The 26,844-nt window shown below is 42.2% G+C and overlaps 4 protein-coding genes across 4 annotated transcripts in view; 2 read left to right on the top strand and 2 right to left on the bottom strand.

Moving 5' to 3' along the window:
* lmo7a (LIM domain 7a) overlaps positions 1–4,576 on the bottom strand; it is a gene marked incomplete at its 5' end in the record, with an annotated part of 56,568 nt that extends 51,992 nt beyond the window's left edge. Inside the window, one exon of the mRNA XM_080536856.1 lies at positions 4,508–4,576. Within this exon, the coding sequence (XP_080392982.1) occupies positions 4,508–4,576 (69 nt within the window). The remainder of the gene's footprint in view (positions 1–4,507) is intronic.
* Positions 4,577–5,386: 810 nt separating this feature from the next.
* On the bottom strand, positions 5,387–11,292 carry uchl3 (ubiquitin carboxyl-terminal esterase L3 (ubiquitin thiolesterase)). The gene is made up of 8 exons (XM_080535554.1): positions 11,264–11,292; positions 9,022–9,163; positions 8,647–8,803; positions 8,217–8,302; positions 6,751–6,798; positions 6,514–6,589; positions 6,329–6,387; positions 5,387–6,137 (listed from the first exon to the last, which is right to left on the bottom strand). Exons 2-8 carry the CDS (start codon positions 9,094–9,096, stop codon positions 6,054–6,056), a joined length of 585 nt encoding a protein of 194 aa, XP_080391680.1. The 5' UTR covers positions 9,097–9,163; positions 11,264–11,292; the 3' UTR covers positions 5,387–6,053.
* commd6 (COMM domain containing 6) lies at positions 10,681–16,882 on the top strand. The gene is made up of 7 exons (XM_080535552.1): positions 10,681–10,782; positions 11,085–11,143; positions 14,270–14,335; positions 14,434–14,510; positions 15,214–15,382; positions 15,541–15,693; positions 15,913–16,882. Exons 1-7 carry the CDS (start codon positions 10,758–10,760, stop codon positions 15,961–15,963), a joined length of 600 nt encoding a protein of 199 aa, XP_080391678.1. The 5' UTR covers positions 10,681–10,757; the 3' UTR covers positions 15,964–16,882.
* A 1,895-nt stretch (positions 16,883–18,777) lies between these two features.
* tbc1d4 (TBC1 domain family, member 4) overlaps positions 18,778–26,844 on the top strand; it is a gene marked incomplete at its 5' end in the record, with an annotated part of 31,621 nt that continues 23,554 nt past the window's right edge. The window contains one exon of the mRNA XM_080536069.1: positions 18,778–19,173. Coding sequence (XP_080392195.1) covers positions 18,778–19,173 — 396 coding nt within the window. The remainder of the gene's footprint in view (positions 19,174–26,844) is intronic.

The raw sequence follows: 26,844 nt of genomic DNA, 5'->3' as shown, positions 1-26,844 counted from the left end.
TCTGCCCAAACAGGGGGGGACTCGCACTGGAGGAGAGAGAGGGCCGTGGAAAAAACAGCTCCTGCTAAGACTCAGTCCTTCCACATGTCTGGTGGTTCCTACAACGAGAAAACCGCTGCTCATTTCAAGAGCCGTATCAACTGCTGCACTTCCTTAACCTGTCATGTTTGTGATAGTGAACACTGAGGTTCAATAGTGGAGTCTTGGCCTCTCCGTTTCTTTTAGTTGGTCTGATGCTTGTGAGAAAATCCAGAGATATCTATATTCAGCATAAGGATTTATAAGGATTTATTGTCAAATAATCCATGTACAAGAGGCCAAAAGAGAGAGTGAGAGAGGACCAAGCTAAGTCACACAATACTAAACACATGGGTCTATCATTAAATGTGGATATAAAAAGACCAGATTACACCCCATGATTGACATCTCAATACCAGAGCATAGAGGCGGTATTAAAGGATCGCGTTCTGATTACAGGATTCATTGTGATGATGACCTTAATGTAATCCACTAGGATTCTTGTCTTTGTCAAAACAAAAACAACTCCCAAAACTCACATATGACTCCTCTATGAACACAAAAAAGGAGATCCCCTAAGTGAGATACTTTTCACTGCAAGAAAGCTCGGAGGGGCGTTCAACATTTTTGCTATCTTTATTTGTCTCTCTGAGAGAGAGAGAGGAAGAGCAGTCCCCGACCACAGCCATTGTTCATTCATGCAGGGCACTGAAGCATCCCAGCAATCGAGGTTTGTTTGGACACACGGAATGCAGCCCACCGCTAATTGTTCCAAAGTGCTTCACCCCCTTGCGCTGAGGGCTGGGGAATGCTTAAGATTAATGAGGACACATGGACCACATACTCCAGATAACTGCCTCAATGAAACACTCACAGTGAGATAGATGAGCTCACAGTTCCTGTGAAGTACAGTTAGTGAATGTCAGACTCACTTCACACCTAGGTCGAGGACACACACATTTGAATACTTTATTTGGTTCCACAAATTATATTATACAAACAGGGAATCAAATATTTCGGGGCTAAGCAGCACTGAACACTTAAGGATACACATAACACCTCCTTCTCCACACGGCCAAGCTGCCACACACACACACACACACGCACACGCACACGCACACACACACACACGCACACGCACACACACACACACACACACACAACATACCATGCAGGCATAATGCCATCAAAATGCAGCCATCAGACCTCAGTGTGATTGGGGTTAGCAGTAAAAAAAATGGCTGCTTGTCTGATGTATCGCTTCACATGAGTAGACCTGAATGTATGTCTCAGGTCACTGGTCTGTCATAACAGTCAACAAACGGGACGCTGCTGTGGTGACGTGATGGGTTCAGACCACAGCTCGCAGCGTGGAAAACAATAACAGCACCGCCGCAGCCCAAGGGTGAGCCGTCAGGGAGGCAGCGGCACATGACCAGCGGAGGCAGGGGCACATGTGATCAACAACATAGATGACAACGTGGCTTAAGGGCCGAAAGGGCAATCAGCAAAGACAGAGGCAGGAAAGTGATCTAATGGAAAGTATCGCTCCCTGTCTAACGTTATATATCTAACGTTACATGTTTTAAGGCTGATCTGTGCATGATGGTGCTGCATTTTGACATAATTCTTATCGCATTTCCCCCCGTTGTGCTGTATAGCAGCACATATTACAGTGAAGTGCTCTTATGACACGTAACTCGTATGACAGTCCCGGGTCGCTCCGTATAATGGAATAGCGTTTCTGAAAGTACGGCACGGCTCGGATACAAATGCGGCACGGTTCGGGTCGCGTCAGCCCGGTAGTGGAAAAGCGTCATAAGCTGAACCAATGACAATATGTGGATCAGTTCACTCTAAAAACATGCAGCAACACAATTCTCCCTTCTACAGTACAATCAATTAGAACATGACTCTACTTGCAAACGGAACCACGCAGGATCTTATTTTGATTCTGGTACACCATACAAGTAGTAACAAGAAAGACAATTCTAAAAGGATCATAGATACTCAAGTCTTATCTCGATACCAGTTATGTACAGAATACTGTACTGTTTTTTTTAATTTCCATCAGATCCCAGGATTGCACAAAATGAGTTCAGTAAAAGTAAACCTGAATCTGATTACTCATATAGAGGAAATCAGCCTCCACTGATTAATATATACAATATATATTATATACAATGTTGAAATGACTCTTGACCTGATCATTAGGTAGCATGCAGGGATGCCTGATACCCACAGAAAGGAAACAATTGTTTATGAGGTATACATATTCTGGCTTAGACCTATCAAAACTCCTTAAGTGAAGGCACTAGGAGGAAGCAGGTCCGCTGTCAATCAATACTTTCAACCAAAACACAGAAGGTTCACTACATAGAATTTGATATTTCAAAATGTTACATTTTAGTGGCTTACCAACCAGCCAACACACACACACACACACACACACACACACACACACACACACTACACACACTACACACACACACACACACACACACACACACTACACACACACACCCACCCACACACACACACACACTACACACACTACACACACACACCGCCCCTTGTTTTTGCTCATAATAACTATCAAAGGGTTTCCTATTCAGTGGCCTATTACTCAGGCACCCTCACAATTGCATAAGCACTAAGCAGGCCCTGTAGTTGCTGAGAGTACTTCACTGAGCAGACAGCCAGCCAGCGCTGGGGGGGGAACAGCACTATGGCCACAGCCATGGAGCCCAGTGCTGGAATGTGCCATGTGACAGACCCCAGACCGTTTGGTCTACTTTTAACGCCACTACCTTGCCCCACACGCACGCACGCACACACACACACACACGCACACACACACACATACACACACACACACACGCACGCACACACACACACACACACACACACACACACCACACACACACACACAGACAAACACCTCTGTTAAGAATGCTCTAAAGCCTGGCAGCCAGTTAATCATTCAGTAGCAGACTCAACGGCGACACCACCTTCCCTTAGCAGGGGGGCAGTCAGCAACAGGCTCTGCTGCTGCCACTGCCCTCAGGCCCTGTCTCTACTCTTGCCCCTACTACAGCCTCTTGCCCCGGCTTCAGCATTCACACACTGCCTTTGTCCGTACCCAAGCTCCTGTCTCAGCCACTACCCCTGGCCTTCTCCCTGCCCCAGCTCCAGCTCCAGCTCTTGGCTCTCCAAGCCCCTACCACTGTTCATGCCCTTGCCGAGGTCCACCGGCCCAACCACTACAATGGGCCAGTGTGCAAGTGTGTGAGAGAGAAGCTGATGTCACAGTGAAAGCATTCAGATTCACCCCTCATGAAATAAGAACAATATTTGTTTAGTTACAGCCAGTGCACCAGCTCTGTAGAGTCCTGCTGGGAAGGGAATTCACAATTCGAGGAACCTCATAATTATGTCCCCCTTAGGATAAAGGCGTGAGGTTTTATGGAAACCACCAATAATTTGGCATTTTACTAAAAAGGTCAAAGGAAAGAAAAAGAAAAAAGAAAAAGTGAGACAATGTTGGGTTTTTAGGTCTGAGGCACTGGAAACTGTGTGGCACCGCTGAACATGGATTATGACTGGGGAGGCCGACCCCATTTGTTTTACTCGGAAATAGGAAAACACATGTAGAATGTTGTGTGATCTGAATTGGCACCCACATATCATAGATGGAGATCCGACATATTATCCCTTCTGATGATATGTCTAAATAGTTGTTCACTAAGCACTTGAGGGGGAAGATGAAATGATGTCACAATAGACTAGACTGTATGCACAGTGGATTGACTACGAATCTGGAAATGTTCTACACAAAACCTCCGAGCATTAAGCTACTTATAGCTTAAAGCTCTTGTTTTTGATCACTGCTTTCTTGGAACTAGCAAGCCTTCGGATCTCTGAACATATTCAAAGAGCTAGTGAGCAGGTCTAGGCATGACTTGCCAAAAGAGCACATAAAAGATGATTGGGGTCAAAACATGCATGGAGAGAGAAAGGGGGAGGCATGGAACAACAGCGAATACATACACACAAAACATTGAATTACCCTCATACAGTGAGGACCACACTGATAATCATACCATACCTTTAATATTTGCAGTGGTTATGATAAGAAATGTTAAGAACAAAGATGACAGTTTACAAATGATTTCAGATCAAAAGGCTCTTGAGTGTGGACACAATCTAATACAGTACATGTTTACAACGTTTCTCTTGTGGAAGTCTCTCTGTCTGGCTACATACAATTTACATTAGTCAACATTGTGGGAGCGAGCAGGCACCAACGAATCGGTTTACACCTGAAGGCTCTCAGTCGGAACTCGTCTCGTCTCAATTACATTTCACACAAATAGAGGCAACATTTCATTGTTCAAACAAACGAGCATCTTTGATTCGATTTTCACTACACCTGGACAAATGCATTACGTTTCTACAAATATGACATAAAGGTTATTGGGACTCTTACCTCCACCCATCTCTGCGCTTCCAAGAAGGCATCGTCGCAGCTGACAGCAGACCGCTCGCGCCACTCCATCTCAGCCACACTCAGACTCTCTGATCTAATAATGCACATGCCTCCTCAGTCAACGTGTTACAGAGGTCTCCACCAATTCGCCATACATTTCAGTCACCAAACTATTAGATTAAGCAATCGGAATGTATCTTTGGAATGTATAAAAAAGTGTCCCTCTTCACAACAGGTGAGCATCATGCAAACTGGTCATATTTACTGCCCTTGTGTTTAGCTCATAGTACAGTAAGTACAGTATAATGTTCCCCCCAGGATAAATGCAGGGTGTAACAAATCAACTCTTCTTCATTCCACTCCTTGGCTACCTGGTCTCTCTCCGAACACACCTTTTCACCCCCCGTTATGATTCACCCCAGGTTGACACTCTATGTCAACTATATGCGTTTAGGCAAGACAAACACAACACTGTAACAGAATGTGCATTGACTATTTAAGAAGAATGTTTCCGTAGGCAAAAGAGACCTGGAAACTTACCACCCGAAACTGCCTTGAGAATCAAGAGAATACAACTTTCCTCCGCTCCCCTCTCCTGATAACTGTGCCAGATATTGTGCACTTCACGAATGTGTCACGCCCTCCAGCGGACGGACGATGGTAAATATCCTCACATTCTCATTATTGAACAATAGTGGCAACACTAGGCCTACTTGAACAGTATATTCGTACCTTTAATTTAGCAAGTTCCCTTTGTATCAGACACAACGTCAGCAAAAGCATGTCAATCATTCTTTATCTATACTGACATTGGATGGTGTGTGTCGTGTGCATGATTAGATTCACAGATGATGACAGTACAAACAAAGAAACCAAGACTCCAAGAAATGTGGTATTTATTTGACTGAAAGTCTAATTGTTTTTACAAAAGGTAGGCACCATGTCAATGTCTGTGTTAGTGTACTGTTTTTTCTGTGTCACATCTGTTTTTTGTACTTGTCAATCAACAATTACCTACACCACTAATGGTGCATTACTTTGCTACAAGTCATCGCAAATGAAGAGGAATATAATTATCAAAGTCCAATGACACTGTTTTGCTTACATGTTACAATTGGCAAATTAAATCCACCCTGTCAATATCATCTTGGAAAAGTTACAGGACTTTCAAAATCTTAGCAATCATAGAGCACATACAATACTGCTGTACACTTCCACAATAGTGCAGGGTCGGGGTAGTCCAACTGAAAGCTGAATTACAGTAATACTGTGGTATTTTAAGCAATAAGAGAAAAGGGTATATGTTGCATGACAAAAAAAAAAATCTGACAATTTCTCATAGCCTTCTTATAGTGCCTCACTCTTTGCAAGCTTTGCTTACTTTACGATTATATATATTTTTTCCCATAAACCGTTCTTCTCATATTACAGGCTTAGCTACTCAGTAAAAATGCTAATGTTCTAACAAATTCAGCACTTGAGAATGATTGGCAGTCATGTTCTCTCAGATTGGTAAACAGAAAGCTTCGTCATGAGAGCTGCAGCTTCATGCTTTGGAGAGGGCGACGACCGTAAAGCGCAGCTCCTGTGGGTCCCGAGCCATGAATGTCTTACATACTCCTGTGGCATCCTGCAGGAGATAGCAAACAAAACAAATGTTAAACAAATATGCACTTTAAACAAGAAATACAACATCAAAAAGGTACAACTACACAATATGGAAATGCCATACGTGCTGATGACAATATAGAGAAGTTCATATAAGGTGTTTTATTGAGAACTTGCTTACAGACAGATAACAGATTTATTTTATTTTTTTACCTCAAGGAAGGTGTCTTCTGAGGTTTTCCCATGGGTAATGGGGAATGGCTTGCGGCCATCTAGAGAGGCGAAAAATACACAATAACGCAATGCAGTGACTAAGTACTTCAACTAAAAACGTAGGCATTTCATGTGCATAGAAAACTGTTTCCCTCGTTGATGTTCTTCTTATAGATATTACTTACCCAATTCGTACAAATGTCCCCCAACATTCACAAAAGCAATGAAATGCAAATCCACTTTTTCATCTATGCTTGGGGCCTACGAAAACAAACAAACCATTAGTCAAGTCATGTCTGGACCAACGACATACAGTGCATTTCCATTGGAAAGTTACCAATGGTCCATTATAATCAAATTCAAAACTCCCAAGAAGCGTTACTCATTTACTGCCTTCGACCAAGTTGAAAATCAACACTTACCTCAGTCTGTCCTTCCTGTGCACTAGATTCATGTGTAACACGGATACTCTGGAAGAAGAAAAAACAAAAGCATATCATTTAATTTCAATTACTCAATTTCCCTACCACTGGCAGCAACCAGTCTAGCCATGTGTGTTGTATGACTCTAACCTGAGCACTTTAAGTATATGAGGTCCAAGGCTCCCCTACTGTGGCTCCAGAGAGGAAAGAATATTTTGAAAAACGATATACAGTATACACTGTACAGTATAAAACTGCAATTTGTCGTTCAAGACAAATCTACTAGACCATGGTTGCATGGTCGATATCCACATGTTTTTCTGGCTAAAATTCATTGTGCAACAACATCCCCATTTAGACAGGTGTGATGGTGTCGCTCAGTGAATTGTTTTCCAGCAATAATGTCGAAACGCCTGCACATCTGCAAACATGGTCGGGTAGGTTGTCGTCTTAAACGACGGATTGCAAGATTCTTTTTGGCTAGTATGGAAGTAGAAGACTTCAGGTTTGCAATAAGGTACTGCAATCAATGACTGAATGAACCTAAGACCGTATAGGATGATTTTGTGCCGGAGGAGTCAATCCCATTCGACAACCACAATAATAACTTGGACCTCATACTGTTGTGACGCCTCCCACTCTGCCTGCATATTGGCTGTGGCTGGAGCCTGGGCAGAGTGGGTGGGTCGTTAGGCTGAGTGGTGTCACCTGGGTTTGGGGAGCTGGGGATGTATATATGAGAGGGGTGTCCTCAGCTCTCTCTCTCTTCCTTTTGATTTGGGTTCTGTTGGTAAGGTCTCTGAGTACCTGGTTTTTGGGGCCTTTTAGTTTTACACTACATACATTCATACACCTTACACATACAACATACATTCTACAACCATTCACTCATGGCATACACTACTGATTCTTATCCATAATCCTATACATGTTATTTAGTTTATTTTGGTTCATTTAGTAAATAAAACTTTAATTGTATCATTTAAACGCATGTGTGGACTCCCTTATTTGTTACTACCTTCGGGTGTGTAACACTGTATACAGTACAGTGTTACCTCTAGTTACTATTATGTGACACGGTCTGGTCATTTGGGACGCAAGTCGGCAACCAATCAAAATGTTCTGACTTTTATTTCTAAACATAGAAATTCAGTTCAACGTTGTTGAAAATCACAAAACAAACTCGCTAGTCAAGCCAAAATACTGCAATGCAATGGATTTGGTGAGTAATCCCCACTGCTACCCAGTTAACGATAACACTACTTTACATTGTTAGCATGCTCACAAAACAAGCTGTGTTAGTTGATTAGCGAGTGATTTTCAACAACGCTGGAATGTGTTAACATTTTTCGAAAGAAAAGTCTGAACATTAAATGTTGTCGACTTGCGGACCAATTGACCAGGCCGTGTCACATATCTCAACATGAAAACAATTTACTGTGGTATTGATTATTGTTCCATCATGCCTCATCTTTCTCCAGGAAGGTGGCCTTCTCCTCTGGACATAGTTTAAGGGAATCCACCAGGAACTTCTTTAATGGAGAATCAGCCTCTGGGAAGAGTGGGAACAGGCATGAACTTATCAGCTGCAAACATATTCAACTACATAGAACTACACTTTACTGTAAAGGTACACTCTGCATGCAACATTGTTAAAGTAAAAAAAAAAAAAAAGGGGAAGAATGGAGACTATTTTGCAAGGAAGTATTACCATTCCCTGACAGCTATATCTTCCACAGTAAGAATACAATGGTGTTATGATTTCCCTATTCTAAAACACTTCTCTAATTCAATCTGTGCAGTCATTTGACACTGTCAAGGCACTGAATACATTTTGTCATTTCATTTGCAATCTTAGTTGGGTCCTACTGAGTCTTTCTACTGTTCAGCGCTTACCAAATTCCAGATGTCCCTGATTGTTTGCAACAGCATGAATTAACCCTATTGTTCCACAGGCGTTGCCAATGGTCTGCTTCATGAAGTAGACGTCAGAGGAGACCTCCTGTCCCTGGGCTTTAATCTTCGCCTCCTCCTCCAGCCTGAACGACTCGTACTGGACAACGGGGGATAAAAAGGGAGTAGCCTAATGTTATTCTCGTAATCGTAATGTAGGCTTTTTAGGTTCAACCAGGTTAAACCACCGAAAGTGACGCAGATTGTCAAGGGCTTAGCATGTCAACAACTACTTTACTGTCCTTGTTTAACACTTGAACAGATAGCCTCACTCACTCTGATAAATAAAGTCAGTTGAGTTAAAGGTAGAGACTGTACCTTCTCTGTGACGGGGAAGAGAAGAAGAACAGCGCACACAGGCTTGGGAACCATGCTCAGGAGGTCTGGGTCCATTCCGTATACATCCCCAAACTGCCAGGTTGGAAGCAAACCCAACTGACGGAGAAACTGGGAAAATAAACTGGGAGTCATCAAACGCATCCAGACATAATGGTATGGTACCTGTACTATATCAATGACAATAAAGACCATTCATTCATTAAAAAAAGTAACATAAGCCTGTTCATTTACTCAGTCATTTTCATTTGAAAAGGGGTAGCTAACAACTTTGTTTATATATTGAACTTGAAGATAAACTATAAACTGATAAAAACCATAGGTATCTGTCTGACGATGTGCAAGTGTGGGACATAGTCTAATGGGACTGTTATCTAAGCCAGAATGGATCACATCTGATAGGGTCAGCATGATTCCTGGGGGGAAGCTTCTGGTCATTCATGTATGAATGAATGAATGAATGATTGGTCTTTATTGTCATTGATATAGTACAGGTACCATACAACGACATTTGGGAGGGGGGGCTCCCCTGGTGCTAGGAAAAAAATGCTAAAAACAAGAAGGGAAAAGAGCTGGTTTACATAAATAGAGGCTATATACACAAATTAATCACACGACACACCTGATATGAGACAGACCGTTAGGTATGTCACTAGTTAGCAGTGTAGATAAGTTATAAATCTGCCACTCACTCTCTCATCTCCCTAGTAACTAGTAAGTCAACCAGTTCACACACACACAAACACCACAATCCTCCATGGGTTTAGCGAGCTGCCAAGAGAACTCACCTGGTTCATCACCTGAGAAAAGAAAGAACAGAAAGTAATTCGTTAGCTAGCTAACATTAGCTTCGTTAGCTGTTGTTCTTTAAAAGAGCTGTCGCATGGCATGCGAATGAATGAGGTGGCTAAATAGCAACAGATAGAGCTAGTTTTGATGACTGATGTGGTAAATGGGATGAATGCATCAATGTAAAGCATAGTTTCCCATACATCTGGGTTTGCCTCAAGTGGTAACCAACGTTGGCCGTCCATTTCAAATGATATTATATATAATATAACAGCTTCACAACACGGTGGGGTGCTCCAACTCCTTTCTCGCCACACTGACTTGACAGCTGAGAGACGCGCTTCCGCGTTTCCACGTCAACGTGACGTTTAAGTAACACGGGAGGGGGTGTATGTACGTTCTCGTGGACGTAAACCTCTTTAATAAATACTTAATACAAATCTGTAATTTCTATTGATATATGTAATAACGTATACGTATGTATCCAGATTTTTATTTAAATATATTGTTTTATTAGTGTGGTCATATATTTTCGTTGTACTATTTGTCCCCCATAAAAAAATGTAAATAGAATGATCTGTGTCAGGAGTGCCACAGTCGAACACGCCCCTGTACGTGAATCAGCGTAATATTATGAGTACTATATAACTTTTGGGGTACTTTATAAATCTGTCTCTATTCTTATCATTTGAATCCATATCATATATAATATTCCCATTTTGAAAACAAAGAAGACATGTCTGTTTCTTTCTAACAGACAGTGAAACGTGACGTGTTGCGTTGTCGTACGACAGCCACGCGGGGGCGCTGTTGCTTCTCGTGGTGTACCTCCGGTGTCCTGCTGCATCACATCTGCTGGTGATGTCCGGCTAGCTGACTAGTGTCATTCTTCTTTGCTCATCCTAGCTTTACCTCAACGTTGAACCGAGATGCCAGGACTGGAGTCATTACTTGGTGGGTTTTGCAATGAGGAATAACAATTGTAATCGCCGTGAGAAGCAGCTGAATTTCTACACCGAAGTGTAAACTTCAGTTCTAGTTAGCCAGATAGCTAATGATGCTAGGCACACTACTGTGTCCTGCTGGGACATTTGGGGGAAATGGGTTGGCTGTCTCTTACTATTCTGCTAGCTAGATAGCTATCTGGCAATGTGATGATAAACATTAATGAATCGACACCTTAAACATGGTTAGATTATCACACTGTCCGCATTGTCTCTTGCAATAATTGACCTCTCCACTTCCCTTTTTTTCAGGTGTAAACAAAATTGTGGAACACATTGCGAGACTCCCTCCAGATGTATTTGCTGAAACAGTAAGGTTATTCTGTCTCTGTCCACAATCATTAGCAGATTCCAGTTGAATAGCTGACGTGCTTGTCATGTTTCATTGACCATTGTGGCAGACGGGATGAATGCGAAGCATAGTTTCAAACATCTGGGTTTTCTCAAGTGGTAACCAACGTTGGCCATCCATGTCAAATCATATTTTACAGTTTTTCTCGTTTGCTTATTAAACACATTTGTCAACTCTGACAGTACACAAAACAATTAACGCACAGACTGAAACAGAAGCTAATAGGCTTGTTGCATTAACGTTTGCAAAAATGCTCTAACACTCACCCCCCCAAAAAAATCATGCAACAAAAGCAAATATTTCCATCAAACAAAACAACTTGGTCACAATAATATAGCCTATGCTTTAAATCAATCAAGGGACAACAAAATACAGCTATCAATATGAACCAGTTCAATCTTAATTTGTGTTATGCCTGAGCCATCTGTTGATATGGTAGTTAGTGTGTTTTTACTAGAGATAACACCCCCTTCTGCATCTGCACATTGTTTGAGATGCCCTGTTGAAATGCTGTAAAAAATGTCTAAGAAAGTTTTCCATACTTTTCAAATTCCAAAATGCTGAATACTGTAAATAAAAATAAACATATAAGCAACCAAAGGAAACTTATGGATGGAAATATCCCCCAAAACTAAATAAAGAGTTGAAATACTCTTATATACTTTTGTCTATTCGTTCTTGATGGTTATGCCACAAGTTCTCATCACCATCGCATTGGATGTTTTCCCTTGCAATGCACTGAGCGGAAAACCTCCTTGCATGGCGTATCCATATTTGTCAGTCCTCTGCACCTATTGCCAGGCAACCAGCATTCATTACCTCTAGGAGGGAGGCAATGGCCGGTGATCTATATCTTCATCTCCAAGAAGAGAAGAATTCCTCAATTGGGTTCAGAAAAGGAGAGTATGCAGGGAGGAATTGCATCATCACACAGGGCTGTGCTGCACACCATTCATTCACAATGCGATGGAAGGCAAAATTGTCCCAAATGATGACATGCAGTCCTGCCAGCCCTCAACAGCCCTCTTTCTTCAGGTGGAACCAGTCTTTCATTCAGCGCATCAAGAAATGTGATGAGGCATTCTGTATTGTATGGACAGTTTGTATGTGGCAAAGGACACCATCATTGGAGATGGCAGCACACATGACGATATCGGTGCCCTCCTGACCTGGCACTGTAACAGTGGCCCTCTGCCCAGTGATATTCCTCTTGCGTCTCCTCACTTTAGAGAGGTTGAAGCCAGCTTCATCCACACAAATAAATATGTGATTGTGATGTGCCCCTTCAGCTTCAAACTCCATTATTCTCTATTCTATAAGAATAAAGTAAATTCATAAAATGATTCCAGTTGCATGTAACAGTATGATATGACAAGGCATTACAATAACTCATCCTTAACTGCACATACTGGAGTCTTGCCTTCTTCACAAGTTTCTTTGGAGTGGAACTCTGTACCGCTGCTTCATTCCAACATGGTTTTTGGACTCGATCAATAGTAGCCAAACTCACACTGCTGATATTTCTTTCTACCTGATCTGCAATTACTGCTGCCTGGATTTCACACAGCCTGATCGCATTGTTTGCCATGATGACCATATCTACAATGGCAGCCAGAGGAAGGTCTTTCCTCTGCCACCAGTGTGGTAGTCTGTGGATTCTGTAAAGTAAAATTACATGATGTCAGTCACAAATGGAATTGATGAAACAACTGCATTACTGTAGACACAGGGCAATACAGTAGAGCTGAAACACACAGTTGTATACAGTAACGTTGTGACTTACCTATTGTCATTCTGAAAAAGTCTGACAATAGATTCCAGTGCTCAGACTCAGAATGGGCCTGGCCCCTTTGTCCAGCCTCTCTAAAGGACAAGCCATGATTGGTGGCATCGGTCAATAATTGTTACCCAAATTTAATTTGAAACTTGAAACTCTATTGAAACTCTTGAAACTCTATTTTCTCTCGCTGCGGCTCCTCCACCACGCATACAAACTCCTCTTACTCTCCTTACGTGCTTTGGCCTCTTTGATCCATGCTTGCAAATAGCAACACAGATGTGGTGTCTTTTATAGATGGATAAGGACTGATTGCTGATTGAACAGTTGTGCAAAGGGGTTTCACACAGGTGCGTTAGAGATTCATAATTATGCAAGTCATTTCTACCAGCTGTGAATAGATGTTATCCTTTTGTTTAACACAGTTGATCCAGTAGAGTCCTTTTGGGTCTTTCTATGAGATCTGTGTTAACTGTTGCGAAAAAAGGGTGATGATGAAGATCAAGTGGATTCTAGTTTCCTTAAGGCCTTGTCCACACCTATACGTTTTTTTGATAAACGTTTTTCGTATATAAAAATATTACCGTCCACACCAGCATGTTTATAAACAATGTCTGTGTCCACATGCATACGCATGAACTCAATATAAACGCTGTCATTGAGCATTCCACACCAGTAGTCGGCGATATAATATTATCCCCATAGCCCCGCTAGCCAATCAGACGCCTCTGTCTCTCAATGTTCTCGATCATTAACTGTGCATTTATCTGTGAACAGGTTAAAAGTCCAGTTAACAGTGAAATAACTAGAAGCACTTTGTTCACATCCATTTTCCTCGCTTGTGTAGCCTCGAACACCGTTGCCTGTTGTAAACAAAGTAGGTACTGGTGCCAGGATATGATGTTGGAGGGAACAGCAAACAGCTGCAGTGCGCATGATCATAGAAATCTACGCGCATGATGACGTGCCGAATACAAAAAGCTCCGTCTATCTCGTCCACACGTCAAAAATATACGCCGAATATACAGCGTTTTTAAACATCTTCACTCTGGCAGGCGTTTTTAAACATCTTCGTTTTCAGAGGGCAAAAACTCGTTTGCGTCTGGACGAACCCCCCAAAACGAATATAAAAATCCACGTTTATCAAAAAAACGTATAGGTGTGGACAGGGCCTAAGTGTGTCTTAGCAATCGAGAAAAACTGCAACAGCTTCACAACACAGGTGCTTGTTTCTTGTCTCTCATTGACCATGGCATGCTGTTTTCATTTAGATCTGTTCTGACATCCCTAATCTTACACTCTCACCAGTGTCAGCAGATTCTGACTCATCTTCAAGGGCAGACCAAGGGAGTGGATTCAGCTGTTATCTCTGATGTGAGTCAACTAATTTCCCCGAATCCTTTCACTTAGTAAACCATGTTCACATAATCCAGCTACCTTACATACTGTATTTCCCCCCATTTTATGAGCAGAGATTTCAGAACGCTGGGATCAGACTTGACCAGGAAGCTACACAGGAGGTCATTAGATTCCTCTTGCTAACGTTCAGGTAATGCAGCACATTTATTTGCCCCATACAGCTGTTTGTGTCTGTGAGCATCCATGTATGTTTATGATAATGACTGATGTATAGATGATTCACTTTAGACACATTTACTTGTAAGTTAAGTTGTGAGTCGCTTTGGCTAAAAGTGTCTGCTAAATGTCAAAAATATATGTAAATATATGTAATGCAATGTTTGTTTGCTCATGCTTTAACACCTCAGACTAAGGCTAATACCATCAATTAATAAATGTACAGAAGTGTAATCCAAGTGGTGGGTCAGGACCCTCTTGTTGAGTTATGGCTGGTCCTCAGAGGGTTATGACATTAGTTGACTAGGGACATAATAATTAATTAATAATAATTTTGCCATAGCAGACGCTTTTAATCCAAAGCGATTTACAATTACGAATTACAGGGACATTCCCCCTGGAGTAACTGAGGGCTAAGTGCCTTACTCAAGGGCACACTAGTAGTGGTGTGGTTTCAGGCGGGATTTGAACTCACAACCTTCCGATCACAAGTCCAACTCACTATCCACTAGACCCCCACTACCCCTTAGTTGACATTAGGGAATCCCACAAATGTTCAGGGACCACCTCATTCGAGTATTCAGCTTGTTTATGTGGTGGGGCGGATAACAATGCTCTGAACACCACGATTGGATAAATCACACTGCTAAATATACATTATTGATGCTGTGTGATAGGTCGGCTGGGAGGAACAACCTCTCAGAGGATGTCCTGGTGTCCAGGCTGGGAGAGAGCAGCAGTAGATGGTCCAAGCCAGCCCTGCAGGTGGTACACAGGCTGTGGGGTCAACAGGGCGCTCTGGTCCATGCCAACCAAGAGGCCCAGGCCATGCTCAGTATAGGACAGGTAAGCCCCACACCCACACCTCTCCATTGTACTTGAAGATTAGGTATAAATGTCTCCCTCCTTGCATAATTTGGAGGTAATCTCCTGAATGCTTTCTAGTCTGAAGAGTGAGAGGTTGAGTTGAGAGTTGTTAATTAACTCTAGCCATGCCTTTCTAGGTGGTAGATATGCAGTGGAAACTGGCAATGGCAGTGAGCTCAGACACCTGTCGGTCTCTCAACTCTCCCTACGTCACTCTGCTGCTAAAAGTCGCAGACACCTCCGGACAGATATCTCAGCGTTCCTTTGAGATGACCATTCCACAGTTCCAGGTCAGTTCGGTTTGGCTAACGTAACGAACTGTGCTGGATTTGAATCAAATCTTGCAGTCTGACCATAAGCATGTGCTGTGAAATAGTTTAATAATATAGCAGAGCAAAACTATTTTATAGTGTCGAGAACGTTTTGGATTCTCTTCTGGGCTGCAATCTGTAAAATATAAGTGGCATCACGTTTTTTATATTATTTGCAACCTTTTCTTCTCTCCACAGAACTTCCACAGGCAGTTCAAGGATATGGCAGCTGTTTTGGAAACAGTATGATGCTTAGAGAGACCCATCCTTGTTACTGATGATGATCAACAGCCCCTATTGACAGTATTACTAATGTTTACAGAAAAGCATGTGTGCCTATACACAGACTTCTCCCAAATGTATTGATAAACTGTGTGTGTTTACTCAAACTAAACACTCCTACTGAAATCAATGTTCTGGAAAAATGAATTAACTATGATTATTAACTAATCATCATGAACATAACAAACAGTCATATACAATTCTGAAAAAGCAAGCTTTCTTAAGATTGTTGGCGGGGTAAAACATGTTTTATTTATTTACTGTAACCACTTTTGGAAATCCCGGAACAAATTCCCTCTTTCGCTCTTTTGATAATAAAACACAAAATTGATTGTACAGAATATGATTGACAATTACATGAATTGTTGATTGTAACTTTTGATAACCTTTGGTCTTAGTCTGATGTTTGACACTAGAGTATCAACATTAAGTGCCATGGAATCATGTAAATACAAAATATTAGTAAAACTGCTATAATATTGTTCCTTGGGGGGAAACAATGGTGTGTAATCCTTTAGGAATTGCAGATAGAAAGGCATTCACATGAATGGGACTGTGCAATTCACCTGGTTACGGTACTGTAAAATGCCACATCCATATTCTGTTTCTTTTGTTTTATATCACTTGAGGTAAGTGGGTGATGACTAGCCTTGCACTCATCATATGCTACCTAGAATTAGCCTTATATGGCTAAAAATGGCTTGCTGCTTTCTCCTGTTAATCTCTTATAGGATCAAGTGTGAGAGTGTTATTACTACCCTGCTGTTTACTTGAGAGTGCAGAGTTAGAGTCTTAGCGATGTCCTTCATGACTTATTGTGTACTTAAATGTATGCCAAATACTGCCCTTCTCTACTTGTTACTCATGTGCTGTACTTAAGTTGGTGTTACACAATGTTCTAAGAATAATAATAATTCAATAATACACATTTCTAATGAGATAACATGTTCAGCTTTGCAGTCTTTTGTTTGTTCTTTCGTACAATTCAAATGGGTGCTTTATGTAGGTAATACTTTACAAAACAACTATCGCTGTACTCTTCAGCAGAATAATAAAATAACAATGTTTTCATTGTCTGAATCTGAATCTGAATGTGTTACTTTTTAGACCAGTTTTGGTGTCAATTCTGTTTCAACTTCAATTCAAGAGCTGATGAACTCCACTCACCTAAATAACCAAGTTGTATCAATCAGAATAGGGATTCATCACCTGAATAGAATGACTTCTACAAGTCATAGAGAGCCTGCATATAAACACACAGGCCATTGCTTTGCTGTGTGGTGACTATGACCTAGGTGTAATGTGCACCAGGAGAAAGAGGTGAGCTGTGGCATTGTGGACCCGAGGCTGTGGGCCTCCTCAGGGGCAGTAACTGGCTCTGATGATGAGGTTACATGTACTGCATATTTCATCTATTTCTGGGAGAGGGAGCTCACATCCTTGGCATCTGGTTACAGGGCCCATGTAATTCCCCCGTTGCACAGAATGTAAATCTAACTGGTTATATCAAATAATGGCACACACGTCGGCCATGTTCAGCCTAACCTAATATAACTTGAAGTAACTAAGATGACGCAATTATGATAATTAACAGATCTAAATGGATGCAACATGTAATAGGAGTCGGAGAAGCAAGATGATGGAACATTTCTTCTCAATTGACTATAGAAAGACTGGATTTAAATGTATGTTAATTATTTATTTATTTATAAAAAATGGAAAATGTATAGGGAACATTTATAGCAACACTTGAAAGGCAAGAATCATGATTTACATTTTTTGCCAATTATTTATGCTCATCATATTTTAAACCTGGCTTTTTGCTGGCCAAAATATAAACTTACCTGTATGACAGGAAAGCTACTGTACCTGCCATGTAAACCATGGGACGGGCGGAGCCCCCCTCCGTCACGTGCGCTCTCTCCTCCTACAGTCTGGCCGTGCCCACCCCACTCCCCTTCTCGCGCACATGTATGCGACGGGGTGGGTGTGCTCTCGCGCACGGCCACTCCTCCTAGGGGCTGCTGCTGTTGTGGATGGAAGGTCTGGGAGGGCTGGTCTTTTAACACGGCATCGAAGAACGACAAACAAACATTACAGCAGCTTTTCAGAGACAATTGACACAGATGCAATGTAAGGGACGGCTTTTCTTTCCAAGTGAACAGCATTGACTCTGCAACAGCGGTGCCATACTTTTCAGTGGCACTGCGGTGTTAAAGGAAAGCCAGCCAGCGCGCACTAAAAGAAGTCTGATGTTTTCCTCTGGCCGCTGTTGACACTGAAGGCTTGCAACAAGCGCCACGTTTTAGCACGCTGCAAAACTTCAGCTCTGTTTGAGAACTGCAGGTCGCCAATTGCCAGTTGTGTATTAAAGCTACCAGTGAACTACGAGCGGAGCTGTCATTCGGATGGGTTACGGCAGTAAAGTTGCAAATTGATGGCTTCAGTGGAAGAACGACAAATACATCTACCACCACCCTGTAAGGATATGGACAGTGAACGCAATTGTCTCAAGCAACACGAGGAACACATGCTGCCTTCGTCTTCGTTGCAATAACTTTCCCATATTTGTCTTCACGAGGATTGCATCGTGAAATTATGCGTTACTCACTGCCATGTCCAATCAATACAATTGATGCAATTCGAATGTGTATCAATTAATTAGCTTCAATACCTATCGCCGAATGCAACTGAAGCAGGTGTTGATTGATGTAATACATTTGCTGTATCAGCAACAATAGGCTTTAGAAAACATCTCTCGTCCTATTTTTAATAATAAGAATGGAGGGTCAGGATGACAAAGAGAATAATTCCTTGAAGCCAGAGAGAAAATTTGCCCTCTGGTACATCGGATGGTCCTCTCTGGACAGGCGGACTACCCTCCCGATGCTGCCGTGGCTGGTGGCAGAGATCAGGAGGAAAAGCGAGAAGAACGAGTCCGGTCCCGTGCAGGCCAGGGAGGTGCATCTGATGCTCATACCCCCGTTCATCCGATGCGTCCCGGCCACCAACAACAACTCGTCCGTTTTCATCTTCGAGCATAAAGCCCAGTTCATCTCTCGGTTCATCCACAACAGCAATGACCTCACCTATTTCGCCTACCTTATCCGCAGCCAACCCGACAACCCTGAGTCAGAGATGGCCTGCCATGTCTTCAAGGCTTGCGACCCCAACCAGGTTGGTTATAGTCTATGCACAGGTATCACTGCATGGCAACATGTAGGCCTATGCCTGCAAGCACAATCTAACTTTCTATTCAAGCTAAGAATGTGCAGCTGGGACCTTTTATTGCTAGCCCATAATTAGTTTGTCAGTAGATTGCCACACACTAGTTCCACCAGCTGTCAGACTGAAATGTACTGTAAAGGATCTATGATTTGGAATGGTTCCTCAAATAACCTACCGTACACGTTTTTTTTTTACTGCCATTGTAGAGCTGACAACATATTGATTGGTTCAAAACATGTTTTTGCTTTTGGTATTAAGTATTTAGGCCACTGCAATGTTTGTGGATAGCAGAGGCCACCTGGATTTAGATACAGCCTAGGCACATTTAATCCAGATCAGAGCTTCCCTATGATACAGGGGATCAAACATCTCTCTTCATACTGCAATGATCAACACATGATTCTGAGTATTATTGCCATGTAAATGTAATTAAGAGGAATTAGGCTATCACTCCCTTTTCTGTGAGGTGTCCTCTGGATCTATTCTCAACGTGTATGTATGTGTACGTGACTGCACACTCAAACTTGAGTGTCCTCTTGCTAGTTTTTGTGTGTTGTGTTTACTCATGAGTCACATGGTATGGGGTAGTGCCAATGTCAGAACAGAGGCACACATCCAAAGATACACATGAGTAAAACTCTGCCTGCTGATTTATCCACCTTTCCCTGCAGTTTCTCCAGTTCAACAATAAACAGCCAGCACTACTACTGACAAACAAACACACAGCAATGTTCATGTTTTTAAAGGTTCTCACTTGGCCTGTTTTGACTGTATCATGTTTCCTCAGGTATGTGCAAGGCCAGACCAGGCAGAGAGAGAGAGAGAGAGAGAGAGAGCCAGGCAGGCACGCATGCAAGCGAGCACGCACTTTCGAGGTGCTGGGCGTTTCACGGCTCAGGCATGCATGCAACACAGCACTCATAGCGTTGTTGTTATGCAAGAAAAACTGGCTTGGTAGCAACTAGCAACACGTGCCAGATGTACTGTGTGAAATGCACCTTCACCCACACTTTTGGCAAGGCTGCCTCCCTGCACTTATCTGACTACCACAGACTGGCCCTTGTGATTCAGAACCTTTTACGAAGCCTGTCTCATACACTATGGTCAAAGATAATAGTTCAACTCATCTCCCACGTGGGTGGTGTGTGCAGTGCAGTCGTAACCCAAGTAAACGCTAGGCCACATCTCATTTTGAGTGTAATGTGTTATTTTAAGAAACACAGCACTGCAGATCAACATGAAAGACCCTCAGAGGCACATTCTCATAACATCTAGCCAGCCTATTATTAGAGCCACACTTAGGCATAGCTTGAACTGGGAGGCAGACATGATGTGTTAACCTTGGAGACAGATTTGGAGGGATTTCTCAGGAATCAATCAAACTGAGGAAGGGGATGTTCTTGCTCTTGACAGAAGAATGACTCGTGAAAAGACATTAGTCTAGATTATTAACCAGACAAAAGAGTAACCTTGTACAATAACTAGTGTATAGAGAGAATAATGCTAAGTGGTGAGTCTGATGGTGCATTTTCTTTAGCACTGTGTACAGTACAATAATGTGAAGCATGTCTAATTTGCCTGTCAGTCTGAGCCGCATCTGACAAAGTTTTTTTTAAATAGATTTTTCAATTTCATCCTTTTTGATCAATCTTATATATTCTGAGTGGTGTTCATGTCAGTAAATGAGTTAGAATGCTATCCTGCTTTGGGGAAACCTCTTTTTGTGTTAAAATATTTAACATGGCAGCAGAACAGCACACTAAGAATAACACAAAGATATGTCACAGCAACACAAATAGCACCACACTGAGACGCATGGATGAACAGTGAGGGGACACTATTTGGCTTTTAGTGACCATGACCCCTTAACCTGAAGAGGTGTCCATTGTACCCACGGGCAGACTGGCATTGCAAAGGGCAAACAGACACTGGCTAACCCCAACCTAGCCAAACTGTTCTATGTAGGCTAATGTGTTTTGGCCATTGAGAGAATACAGAAAGACAGTCCCACCTCCTTCGATTGAGCTGCACCACAATACACACAACATTAAGATCAAATCCAAATACTGTTGTCGCTAAAACATTGCATGTGTACAGTGAATATATTCACAGCATCGGCCCAATCGGACCAGCACTGCTGTGGAATCTCTCACACACACCGTAGGCCACTGGGTGACCCCTATCATGGAATCCATCCCCAGCTGAGTCCCTGCTTCTGTTCCAAAGCCAATGAACACAGTCACCCAGTCACCCCGGGCTTCTTCCCCAAGCCAAGTCAGAGCAAGAGTGAGCAGCATGATCTGGTCGGTGATAAAACGACTGACCCAGAACGCCAGAGTCACGGTGGGGCTTCAGAATCTCCGATTGGCTGAGCAGAGTGGAGAGCTAAACACTAACAGAAGCTTCTGTTTGTCTGACTCCAGGTTTTACATATCCCTCCAGGTTAGGCATAAGCCTGGTGACAACCATGTTAATGTTGTTCCAGTTGCTAAGGATACTGTCAAGCAGCTGACCGCAGTGTTGTTATCTCAGTTATGATCTGTGACTGGGTTAAGGGGGCCGACTGACTAAACGGCCTTGACATGCTCTGCAATACTACTATACTCAAAGTGTCCTTGTTGCAGCTCATTACCATTTAAGACTAGGATATTATCTGATCAAATGTGGATTAGCAGAAACAGGCCTATTTCCAAGTAGATAGAGAGTGGGGGTTGGTGAGGGAAGGAAAGGAAGATGTGGGTGTTGGGATTCAGTGTTTGAAGTCAGAGGAACAAAACATCTACAGTGAAAACCTTCGAGCTGCCACTAACAATGGTGGGATCCTCCTAATGATAACACGTTGGCGGAAACCTCCTCCACGCAGAGTTCAGTTCAGCTCGGTCACCGTCACACACCACACACCACAGGAAGATAATCAGTACATGCCTATGGTTACGGGGACATGGGAGCTTTTGTCTTGTTGTGGCATGACTTAGGAAGCTGAAGTGTCCCCAGGCAGGTGGAAAACCACCGGGTAGGCAACATGGCTCACGGTGCAGCTCGAAAAAAAACACAAGATGGAAACACACAAGGTGGCTTTGCAGTCAGCACACTGTCTCCTCTGGCTCCAATATGCAGTAGGCTTGGGCGGGCCGGGCAGTAGTTTGTTGGCATGTAGGGTCAGATAAAAATAGACAGGCTGTGTTGTTGAAAGACGGAAATTGTGAGCGAACAAATAGTTGGTGTCCAAATGGTACAAAGTTTACCCCACTACATTTGTAACCCATTACATCCATTGTTGTGTCTCTGGCTTCTGCGTTCTTGCTGGCTTTTATCTACATGCTGTGATACTGCCTTAATCTCTGGACAACTGACTGATTTGGTTAAATCTTAACAAATATGTTAAATAATTATTCTTCACTTGAGAGGTTTCACTCTCAGGCATTGGGGAAATACTTGTTCCAAAGAATTGATGTTATGCAACAAGCCATTATTGGTCCATAGAAAAGTAAACAGTCTCTTTATACCTATAGCATATAAAATGGCTTACTCAACATAACGTTCAAGTTTAAGTGTTTCAGTAGCTGCTGTTTGTTTACAGTATAATGTCTCAGTGGAAATGATTCAGAACCAAGGACATTCATTCATGTAAGCAAGTGTTTTATGAACGTATATTTTCAAATGTCCATTACTGCCACAATAGCTATAAACAGAGAACCAAATACAATTTAGAAATTGTGTATGACGTATGTCCCACAACTGTGGTACTTTTCTATGGTATTTGCTGTAGACAGGCCTTATGACGATACTACCCACATGAACCTTTAACTTGTCCCCTTTGCTCTGAGCACTTGAGGTCAGGGTAAGAGACCTGCGATGATCTTTTGTTCCTGTGACTTTGAAAACATTGTTGTGTTTTCCGTCCTTCCTGACCAGTATCGGGACAGTGCTAATGTCACTCAGAACTATGTAGTGGAAAGATGAAGAAACCAGGCTACCTTTTCTAATGTCTATTTAGACAGTATACCTATCTAATTTCTACGACAAGTATCAGATCAATCGCGCCACATAGGCTGTGGATATTCCCTCTATCATGGAGCTTTGTGCAGCCTAGTCTGCCTAGTCCAATGATCTGACATTCACATAAAAAAAAAGGGAGAGCCTGTGCCCCATTGTAATCCACCCACTCAGTGATCAGATGTTATTGTAGAGAAGTTTGGGAGAGAGAGATGAGCTGACTCAATGAAAGTGCCCAGGGCTTAGGGGAGCTCAAAGGAGACAATCCTAACATTTGTTTTCGGCTAAGCCCCAAAGCTGCACAGGGCTATTTGTGTTAATGTATCCTCTGTTCAGCCACTGTCATAGACAATATCAATGTATACACTATACAGTGTCCATCTGTAGTACTGTGGGCAACCTATGGCACTGACTGTAGGCTGCAGCATTTCAACCACAAAGAAAGAGGTAGAGTTAAGGGTTAGGAAAAGAAGCAAAAGAAAGTTAAAACGATAGACAGTAGAGCAATGAGAGGGAGGGATAGGGCAGCACACAGGTGGATTGTTTCCTTCTGGAACTTAAAGGTTGCCTCCCGTCTTTCCTCTGTTTCCCTGCCACTGCCAACGTCTCCTGAGGAAACCAGTGTCATCGCTGCCTGGGTGTTGGGTTTACTGCAAATAATGAATCAGATCGAATAGCGCGACAGTGTTTTCTTACATATGAATAATCCATGACATTTTTAAATTGTTAAACAGACAGCATGTGTCATGTTTTCATCAATGCCATAGTGGTGCCAGACAAAACAGTCTTTCCAAAGCCAGATAGCCAAGCTGAGATTTTCAGAATTGATCCTGGCAGTTATTTTGGTCAGAACCACAAGGCTGCCTCCTGCTGTGCTCCCCAGCTCAATTTACTTTGCATCTTCTGGACTAATCTGATTGTACGGATATGCAATTAAACCCACATACCCTAAATGTAACGGATTACCAGATAGTATGTGTAATATGATAATGTTATGCTAATATCCGATGGGCTGGGGTTTCATGGATGGGGTTTGATGGATGCAGATTAAGGGGGCTGGGGTTTCATGGATGAAGACTAATCCTAGAGTAAAAAAGCATTCTCAATGGAGGGTTTCCATTGCAAGTGTGATTTAAAGCAAACCGGTTATGTTACAAGTTAATGCAGATCTCTGGGGTCCCCAAAACATGTCATTGAAGTGTTTTGCTCAGATTTGAATTAATTCCAGCATGCCTCTAAACGCATCTGTTTCAGTCCTTTGCTGGACGGGCTGTTTAACGGGTCGGGAAATCATCAGCGCTTCGCTGTGTAGCAGCGTGGTGAAAAATCACATGGTTTCCGGGGGAATAAAATAAAATAAAATATATCCCAGTGTTCCCCCACAAAACAAGGAATCCAAAACCATTTGAATGGTAACGATTAGACTGTACGAATATACTGCGTGGGAAATGTTCAACACAGTGCCCAATGAGACCCCAATCAGCGTAGGAGAGGGCAGCCAATCTGAATGACTTGTTGAATCACATGTTTTATGCAACCCACAAACCCACCGGACTGAATTGCTTCATTTCACAGTATGGGACCTTTAATCCTGGACTAGGCTTTTTAGGCCTTGTCTGTGAAACAGGCCCTACAAGTTCACTCTGTTAACCAGCTCTCTAACAGTGATTACTCTGACAAACTTAGGTGAGTAGTTTATGCAGCGTTTTCGTGTCGAGGATTTACTGGAAATCTTGCAAGTATGCCTGGGAAATAAGCCAGTTGACAGTTTGAAGCAAGCAGCCACACCCTTGCTTTTACTTCTACAAGTCAGAGCTTTGTGCGAGTAGAAGAGATGGTTGAGTGTGTAGGATATTTCCCCCCCCCACTCTCTATCTCAATGGACCATTTTGTCTCCAGTCCTGCGTGTTTTCATCCCTGGGGGTTGGTAGGGAAGTTGTGGCCTGACCTTAAAACAGTCTGTGTCGCCACAGCAACAACATGGAAAGGGGTCAGGGAAAATATTTGATCTGAATCCATGTCTCATGTGGATGAATACAAGCGTCCATGGGAAGGTTTGAGGTATTTGCGTTAGGGATGGACGGTTTTTCGGTTAAACCGAAAACCGGGGTTTCTAAAAATAGAAACGGTTTTTTATCAAAACCGTCTGAAACCGTTTTTTTTTTTTTTTTTTTTTTTTTTTTTTTAGAAGAATAAAATAGAATAAGAATACAACTGGAACATGTCACATGTTTGTCGTGTGTGAAAATAACAATGATAGTCTGAATCTGCCGCGCAATGAGTGAGAGGTTTGGTCAGTTGTGAAGAATAACTGAGGATTAATATCTAATTGGGATTATATTTAAGGGTAACGAATCACTCTATGGGAAAGATAGTTGCCTTCAGTTATTGGTAGATAGGAAAGGTTTTTTACAATTACTCGCTTACATTTAATAAGATCATTTTCGCTGCTCTCTGTAAAGCGCATTGGGTCACTTTTGTGAGAAATGCGCTATAGCAATAAAATGTGATTTGATTTGATATCAATCAATCAATCAAACTTTATTTATGTTCTATAGCACAAATCATGCATTGAATGTAACTCCAAGTGCAGTATTTACTAAACCACAATATAATAAAACAAGAGCTATACGGATCAAGAGTGTTTGTGCACAGCGCCACTGTGTGTGAAGGCGCTACTGAAAGTGATGACAGAACGCATGTCTCAGAAGATACGCGGTCACTTAGTGACGCAAAGGTAGTTCTGTATTTATCTCTATCTGTATTAGTACATTTATTTTGAAAGCTCTATTTTGACAGCTCTACCATGGGCACTTTTATTTTGATGGGGCATTCTTTGTTGATTGACTTACGACAGTTCAGGACGAGTCAGTCTCGCGGCATGTGGTTTTTATGAAAAGCTTTAAGTATGTTCACTGCATAATTCTAAGTCTAATATTTCAGTGATTATTGAGCAGTATTCAAATATTTAAATACATTGAGCAGCAGCTGAAACTTTGTCTAAGAACCAAGATATTGAGAAAGCAGTTCATTCAATGAAGACGCTGTTCCAAGAGATGATCTTCCGTGCAGGCGTGCACCCTGGATCAGCAGAGCTGGTGTGTTAAGTGTTCATGTGTTTTCATGTATGGTGTAGCTTACAAAAGTCTGCCTTTCCACTTATATTTGTGAAACTAAGTAGCCTAAATGTGTTGCGACTGTGCTTACGGTGTTTTAATGGTGTTCGACATGAGTGTATTGTAGCAGTAGGGCTCAATTATTAAAAAAAAAAAAAAAAAAATACTTTTTTTTTTAATTTTTTTTTTTACTGTATTTTTCGGTTAACCGGAAAACCGCGGTTTTACTCTCTGACGGTTTTTCGGTTTCAATAATTGGAAACCGTCCATCCCTAATTTGCGTTGCATAATATTTTGCCATAGCTCAAGCATATTTGCCCAGCACACCACCTGCCCTTCTTATCAGTGGTAGCCTAGAGATGGAAGGGTATGCAGAATGTGGAGGTATTGTTTATTTTAGCTTTCATTGCTGCCTTAACAAGTAATTTTATGACCTTGGATCTGAATCTGAGGCCTTCTGCTTTTTAAAGAGCTAGCATTCTGTCACCATTACTCCAGTGCTGTTGTG

This window comes from Nansenia antarctica, assembly GCF_963989245.1.
Source record: "Nansenia antarctica genome assembly, chromosome: 7".
Classification (NCBI taxonomy): Eukaryota; Metazoa; Chordata; class Actinopteri; order Argentiniformes; family Microstomatidae; genus Nansenia; species Nansenia antarctica.
The sequence above is the reverse complement of the archived record's forward strand: the minus strand, read 5'-3'. Positions and strand labels throughout refer to the sequence as shown.